General features: G+C 46.5%; 1 protein-coding gene across 1 annotated transcript in view; it reads left to right on the top strand.

The window, feature by feature from the left end:
- LOC308473021 (uncharacterized protein) overlaps positions 1-4861 on the top strand; it is a gene marked incomplete at its 3' end in the record, with an annotated part of 64405 nt that extends 59544 nt beyond the window's left edge. The window contains exon 2 of the mRNA XM_080998268.1: positions 4181-4861. Within this exon, the coding sequence (XP_080854394.1) occupies positions 4181-4861 (681 nt within the window). The remainder of the gene's footprint in view (positions 1-4180) is intronic.
- Positions 4862-8144: the final 3283 nt, after the last annotated feature.

Raw genomic sequence — 8144 nt, forward strand, 5'->3', positions numbered from 1 at the left:
AGAGTTTGGATTTGATATCCCGCTTTATCACTACCCGAAGGAGTCTCAAAGCGGCTAACATTCTCCTTTCCCTTCCCCCCCCACAACAAACACTCTGTGAGGTGAGTGGGGCTGAGAGACTTCAAAGAAGTGTGACTGGCCCAAGGTCACCCAGCAGCTGCATGTGGAGGAGCGGAGACGCGAACCCGGTTCCCCAGATTACGAGACTACCGCTCTTAACCACTACACCACAAGACCTCCAATTTCTGAAGGAATCCTTCTTGACCGTAATGGCTTCCTCAACTCTGCTTGTTAACCACATTGGCATTCTGTTGGCCTTCCTGATCAATGATATGCATTCTAGCTGAACTTTTATTATTGTGGTTTTGAACAATCCCAAAGAACTGTGCAGAGATTATGGTACTTTTAACAGTACCTGAACATTTCCCCTTGTGATTTAAATAGCAGCTATGGGTGCTAAACTTCTTAGCCAGCACTGCAGCTAAAGCCCCAGTCCAATTTGGGCCCTATCCCCATGTCTATTTTTTATTTTTTAAAAAAATAAGTGTCATAGATCTGATAACGGATCTCCCATCTAGTTTGGCCTTGTGTGCTTCAGGTTACACATCTGATGCCCGCGAAGCAACTTTGTATTGTGCAAACAAAATGTGTGGTTGACAACATGACTTTTTGTTGAAGCTGGGTGGTTCTTCCCCACTCTGTGAGTCTGAGTGAATTGAATTGTTTTGCCTGACTTTTGCAGAAAAAATCATGGAATCCCCACCTAGATGTTGTGCAAAGCAGTCAGAGCTTTCATTTTTCTAGGTTTGAATACTTGGAAGGCTTTCTTATTTAGCCCAGTTTCGAGCAGATCAGAGTCTGTCCTTGTTCTCACCAGCAGGAGCTGAGGTGACTTGATTGCACCACTTCAGCAATCCCTCATTCAATGATTCCTAAACATAGGAACATAGGAAGCTGCATTATAGTGAGTCAGAGTCTGGCTCACTATTTCATGCACTGATCAGCAACAGCTGTATAGGGTTCCAGGCAAGAGTCTCTGCCCTACTTGGAAACATCAAGGTTTGAACCTGGGACTTTCCGCATGCAAGGCAGAGATGTTCTACTGCTGTGGTATGGTCTTCTCTCATAAAAAGATAGCATGGCATGGTCTTTTTGTTGGGAAAAAGCAGCAAGGCAAAAGCCAGCTCCAGATGGCTGGAATGCAAAACAGTGCAGATGTACTGTTGGAGAAAAGGTGGAGCCTATTCTCTGTACTGAGCACCGGATGTTAGCTCAGTGTGTCATCTGACCTGTACTGGAAGTACAGGGGAGGAGTGAGTGACTCTTCTGATGGAGACTGAAGGGTGCAGACGCATTTCTATGTACTGTTGAGTGACAGGAATAAAACATGTAGAAAGGACTCCTGTCTGTCTCATTTCCCCTCCCTGGGGAGAATGCAGGGAGGGAGAGAAGCAGAGAAAAGCAGAGGGTGTGTTCTTCTCACGACTAATGAGAAGAATCGCCGGGTTTGTTTACCTAGCCTGCCGGAGGTCGCAGACGGACGGTAAACACACAGTATCTCGCTCAATTGCCTCGGGGGAGGCCAGGTACCTCTGCCTGTGAGCTGATGATACGGACATATGGCAGCCTTCGGATGGTTGCGATTCATCGGACATCTGCATGAGAGGCTGGGGGATTGTCCTCCTCTGCTCCAAGGGAGAAGGCAAGCGTCTGAGAGAAGCCAGAGGCTCCACAGACAGCTGGTGGAAAGAAGAGGTGTTTTCCAAGCAACGGAGCTCAAGGTATGCTGCATTTCGGGCTAAAAGTGTGAACGCAGGAAGATTGATTCTCTGGTTCACGGGGGAGCTGCGTTTCGGAAAAATACAGCTCCGGGAGAAGAGGCCTGCATTCCACAAATTCTTGTGGTTAAGATAAGATGTCCTATTGAAATGCATTGTTGCTAAGTAACGGAAAGTTGGAAAGTTACTGGCAAAGGGGCTGGACTGTGAGTGTAAGCCTGGGAAAGCGAAACAAAACCAGAGAGTGTTTTGGCTATAAGTTCACGTGCCCTTGGAAGGGACTTTTAATAGCAGCCAGAGTTTAGCTGCCAGGTGCAAAAGACCGTAAACAACTTGCAGTTTGCTGCGTGAGAAAAGGAAAAAAAACAACTGTTGGATTTTACAGTTTGTTTGACAGTGTGAGCTGGAGGCTTGGCTTCAAGATGGATGCCAAGAAAGGGGGAGGTTTGCCTTACCCACCTCCCTTAACCAATGACAATTATTCATCTTGGTCTGTAAAGATGAAGGCCCTGCTGCAGAATCAGAGGATTTTTGATGTAATTGAAAACCCCATCCCTGCAGCACCAACCGGAGGTTGGGAATCACGGAACGTGAGGGCCAGGACTGCTATAATTCTGTGTGTCTCAGATGATCAGTTGGTGCATGTTCAGCATTTAGAAAATGCGAAAGAGGTTTGGGACACGCTGCGTACAATGCATCAGAGAGATGCTGGTTCTTCAGCGTTGCTGTATTTTGAGAAATTGACCAATCTGAGACTTGCGCCTGATGGAAATGTTCAAGCGCACCTGACAGAAATGAAGTTTCTGCATCAACAGATGGTGGAACGCAATTTCCGTCTTCAGGAGGAAGTGTTTTGCTTCATGATGATAAACAGCCTTAGCCGCACCTACAAGGTTGTTGCCAGTCAGCTTGGTTCCCTACCGGCCGCGCAGCTGACCGCGGAGAGAGTTTGTGCTGTGGTCCTGAATGAACACGACAGACTTGCTGCACTGGAAGAAAAAGACAGGGGGAGGGAAGAACAGAGTTCTAATTCCCCCACTGCTGATGCTACTAGAAAGCATGGTGTAGCATTGAGTGCTGTCCGATGCTACAATTGTGGACAGACTGGGCATCTACAGCGAAACTGTAAGAAGCCGCGCCAGTCAAGAGGAGCAAAGAGCAGCTCTACGAAGCCTGAGGCGTCAGGCAAAAGCCGTACCAAGTGCCAGGTGAAACCTGCAAAGGCTATGATGGCGAAAGGAACCACGCCAGATGTTGGGAATGCCTTCGTAATCGACACGGGCTGTACAAAACATTTGTGCCCACACAGAGGACTATTTTCGACGTTGAGGAAGCAAAGCTTCACTGTGAAACAGCCCAACGGTCAGGAGTTGGAAGCGACTGGAATTGGGACTGTGTATCTTGAGAGTCTGAACTTGACTATAAGTGATGTTTACATGGTTCCAGAACTGAGATTTAATCTGCTGAGTGTGTCGCAGATTGCAAAGAAAGGACTGAAACTGTCCTATGATGCTAAAAGCTGCAAGATCTACAAAGATGGAGAACTGTTTCTTACTGCCAGAGAGAAAGATGGACTGTATTTGTTGACTTTTGATCAAAGTGATTACATGAAATGTAATTCTTCTGTTTCTAACGAAATCTCTCTTGCAGGTGTGACCGTGTGAGCACCAGGAAGGTGACCAAGACCAAGAAGGTCGACAGAGCATTTCAGCGGGTGTATGCTGATGTGATTGGTCCTCTAGAACCATCTAGAGGCAGTGCAAAATTTTACCTTTTGTGTGTGGATTGTTTCACTAATTATTCTTGGGTTTATATGATGGAGAAACCGCAAGAAACTTTAGAAAAGTTTCAGGAGTTTTGTGACAAGGTTAAAAGTATGCATGATGCTAACATTGATTGTCTTTTCACAGATGACAAACAAGTTTTTCTGTTACAGAAGTTTCAGAAGTTCCTGGATGGAAAAGGGATAGACCACAAAGTTGCAGTTTCGCAAGAAGCGTGGAACAGGGGGGGTCTGTGTTAGAGTGAACAAAGAATTGCAAAAGGGGATGAATGCGCAATTGCTGAGTTCACATTTGCCACATGAAAATTGGGCCGAATCGCTAGCGTCCTATCTTCATGTGTGGTTGAGAAAAGTCTCAACAGAGTTGGGATGTTCTCCTTTTGAGAAGCTGTTCAATAGAAAACCTTCTGTTGCCTACTTTAAGGTTTTCGGGTCTCATGTGAGAACAGAAGCTCCAGGTGGAGTAAAGAATGCCAGAGGCATTTTTGTGGGATATGAAAAGGGTCTCTACAGAGTAATTTTGTCTGAATCTGGTCAGGTGATTCTCACAAAGTTTCTAGAGAGTGCTCCAGAGCAAGAGCGGGTTGTAGTACAAACATTTCCCACAGGAAACGATTCAGATGATGATGATGATTTTTCTGATGTCACAGATTACAGTGGTACTGACGATGACAGTGATAGCTCAGAGAGTTCAGTTGTAACAGTCATTGAGAGAAAATCTCACACAATGGATAGACCTTCACAGGTGAAGGAAGAACCACTGATTGCTACTGGTTCTCAACAGAGTCCAAAGGTTGAACCAGTGAGCACAGAGGATCAGAACCTCATACGCAGGTCTGAGAGAGTTACAAAGGGTGTACCACCAAAGAGGTACTCAAAAGAGTTTGCTAACTTAGCTGTTGCATGTGTTGCTATTGTTAACAACTCAAAGCAGGTTGAAGCAGTGTCTAAGTCAGAGACAAAGACACAACAGAGGGTAGCTAGCCAAGGTAATGCAGAAGCACTCATTCCTTGGAAGCCAGACAACCAGAGAGGTACACTGGTGAAACCAGTGGTGGGGAGTTCCAAGGGTGGAACTGAAACAACAGGGGACTGTTATATGTATAACAACTGTTTGTTTTCCTCTCTGGATCATGTTTTGCCAATTGATGCTTTTGGGGGAGGATGTCAGGAAAAAGCAGCAAGGCAAAAGCCAGCTCCAGATGGCTGGAATGCAAAACAGTGCAGATGTACTGTTGGAGAAAAGGTGGAGCCTATTCTCTGTACTGAGCACCGGATGTTAGCTCAGTGTGTCATCTGACCTGTACTGGAAGTACAGGGGAGGAGTGAGTGACTCTTCTGATGGAGACTGAAGGGTGCAGACGCATTTCTATGTACTGTTGAGTGACAGGAATAAAACATGTAGAAAGGACTCCTGTCTGTCTCATTTCCCCTCCCTGGGGAGAATGCAGGGAGGGAGAGAAGCAGAGAAAAGCAGAGGGTGTGTTCTTCTCACGACTAATGAGAAGAATCGCCGGGTTTGTTTACCTAGCCTGCCGGAGGTCGCAGACGGACGGTAAACACACAGTATCTCGCTCAATTGCCTCGGGGGAGGCCAGGTACCTCTGCCTGTGAGCTGATGATACGGACACTTTTCTCATAAAAAGTAGCTTGCGTTCTGGCTAAGCCAGAACTCTTCTTCTTGACATTTATTTTTCTTTGTTCAGGGATTATGATTGTGATATTATGTTGTTGTAATTGTTAGAATTGTTAGAATTCCCATCTCCTGCAGCCTGAAGTGGTCCAGTCCACATCCAGGTTTACCAGTCCATCTGCCTGTTGTGAGAACATGGTCTCTATATGACAGAAGAGAAAGAAGAGGCTTTGCCAAGGAGCTGTCAAAAACTCATGCTAGATTAAGCAGCCGTTTGACTGCCAAGTGCTATTAGTGCAGCTTTTTCCCTATGATCTGGATGGAAAGGTCACCGTCTCATCACCTTCTTCTTTTTGGCACTTGAATAGAACTGCATTAGTGGTCCCTGGCACCTGGCCATCTCACTGCTTAACAAACTGGAAATCAATGGAAAATAGGAGATGCTTCGTGTGTGGTGCTTAGTTAGAAGGATCATGAAAGATAGTGCTGTTTGTTCTTAGGACCAGACAATCATCCGGTCCATTCCCCTGCCCCTGAGAAATGCCACCTACCACCACCACTGGGAGCAGCAGCTTCCTTGTAGAACAGTCTACATACGCCAACAAAGGCTGCTACAGTAGGGCAAATGCAGGACTGCTCAACTACTCGGCCATTCTACTTACCACCAGTCAGGGTGGCCCTGCCTGTCAATGGCTCTGGCTCCATCCCTTGCTAGTCTCCTGGCCTACCATCCCACCAGTCCCAACAGGCATCACCCATCACTGCAGACAACAATATACCACTACCAGCTATTGTGATGTCAGTTAAAAGTAGGTGCTCAGAGTGACCATTGACACCATTCCTTATTGAAGGAAGTTAGGTGTACCTAAGGAATTTGGCTAGGTGTACCTACGGAATTTGGCTATTTTCACTCTAATGGAAGAACTTTATTGGGGATGCCTGCTCTAGCAGAAGCCAGTGCAAGGGCTCCTGCTAGTACAACAGGACTTTTGCCCCTCTCCTGTCCCTGTGTGCCCTGTGCATCCCCAAAATCCACTTTGGAGGTTCTGGAGAAGCCCCAAAATAGCATGTGGGGGGAGAAGAGGGGAGATAATTCCATCTGGCCAGCACAAATGCTTGCGCTGATGGAACGATCATCATAGTCTGACACTGAATTCCACCTATGGTCTCCATTCAAGAACAAAAAGGATATCACTTCATTTGGCAACTATCTTCTTCCACGTCTAGATAGAAAGTTCAGGGCAGCCTTTGCAGACTCAGATGCATATGTAGGGGAATGACTTGGGGGCATACAGTGTCTATAGGGAAGGAATGGCGCTGGGGCGACAGCAGGAAGCATAAGGAATGTTAGTCCTTGAGCCAAAGCAATGCAGACCTCAAGCATCAAGGAAGCACTGCCAAGCTTCTCCATCGATTAGCTAACCCAGCAAGTTCAATAAAACTCACTTTTCCCCCAGGCTCAGCCAGCAGCCCCTCCCTGTCTATGATTTCTCAGAGAGCCATATACATTCAGTATGGCTGGCTGGCCAAACGAGTTGAAGGCCACCTTGCTACTGTGAAATAGTGACTTGGCTCAAATGTCTGCCATTAATCAGAGGGTCCTCTCGTTCCTAAACAGCTAAAGCTCCAAAAATGAAGGTGGTTTACTGCAGTGTTTTTTAAGGCCAGTGCATATATGAAAGATGGGGCTCCCTGCCCTGTCCTCTGACCCTTCACTGCACGCCAAAGAAACACCTTCACTCCTCTGTCTTGAGTTTCCAAAGGAAGAGCTAATAATGGTGCCAGGAACAAATAGAAATAATTGCAGAATAAACAAGAAATTAATACATACGTAATTATCTGTATAATTAAATTTCTTGTTTATTTCTCAATTAAACCTCATCACTGCTGTCAGGCCACAACTGTTCCAACAGGAAGAAAGTGTGCTACATCCATAGAAAATATGATCCACAATCACAGATAATTAGCAGAAATGACAATAAGAAAATAAAAAGAGCTTTCCTCACTACTACTAATTCTTAACAAGTACTGCCATAGGGCTAGTTCAGATGTTTTAACAGCTGCTTTTTTTCTCCATGCACAGCTGCCTCACCTAGTATATGAATGTGTGCATAAATGCTTGTGTGAACCAGGCACTCCTTGACTACAGCATGCAGCAACAGGGACACATTTCGGCCACCAAGCAGGGATAAGCATAGGAACATATGAAGAGTCTGCTGGATCCAGCCAATGGCCCATCTAGTCCAGCTTCCTGTGCAACCATATGCCTATGGGAAGCATCCTTCTTGGTTGTTGTCTGGCAGGGATCTTTAAGAACACAAGAGTCCTGCTGGATTGGGCTAATGGCCTATCTCATATCTTGTTCTCACAGTGGCCAACCAGATGCCTATGGGAACCCAAAACAAAAACCCGAGTGCAATAGCGCTCTGACCACTTGTAATTCCCAGCATCTGGCATTTAGAGTCAGGCTGCCTCCAACAGTGGAGGTAGAACATAGCCTGCATGGCTGCTTTCATGGAGAGATAAAATATGTGGCTATTGGAACAGTGAACTAGTCCACAGGACTATAAGGAGGTGGCTAACCACCCAACAAGGGAAGTGGGTGGCACTGTGGGTTAAACCACAGAGCCTAGGGCTTGTCGATCAGAAGGTCGGTGGTTCGAATCCCCGCGATGGGGTGAGCTCCCGTTGCTCGGTCCCTGCTCCTGCCAACCTAGCAGTTTGAAAGCACATCAAAGTGCAAGTAGATAGATAGGTACCGCTCCAGCGGGAAGGTAAATGGCATTTCCGTGTGCTGCTCTGGTTTGCCAGAAGCGGCTTAGTCATGCTGGCCACATGACCTGGAAGCTGTACACTGGCTCCCTCAGCCAATAAAGCGAGATGAGCGCCGCAACCCCAGAGTCGGCCACGACTGGACCTAATGGTCAGGGGTCCCTTTACCTTTAACTGC

This window comes from Podarcis pityusensis, assembly GCF_964106645.2.
Source record: "Podarcis pityusensis genome assembly, chromosome: 3".
Taxonomy (NCBI): Eukaryota; Metazoa; Chordata; class Lepidosauria; order Squamata; family Lacertidae; genus Podarcis; species Podarcis pityusensis.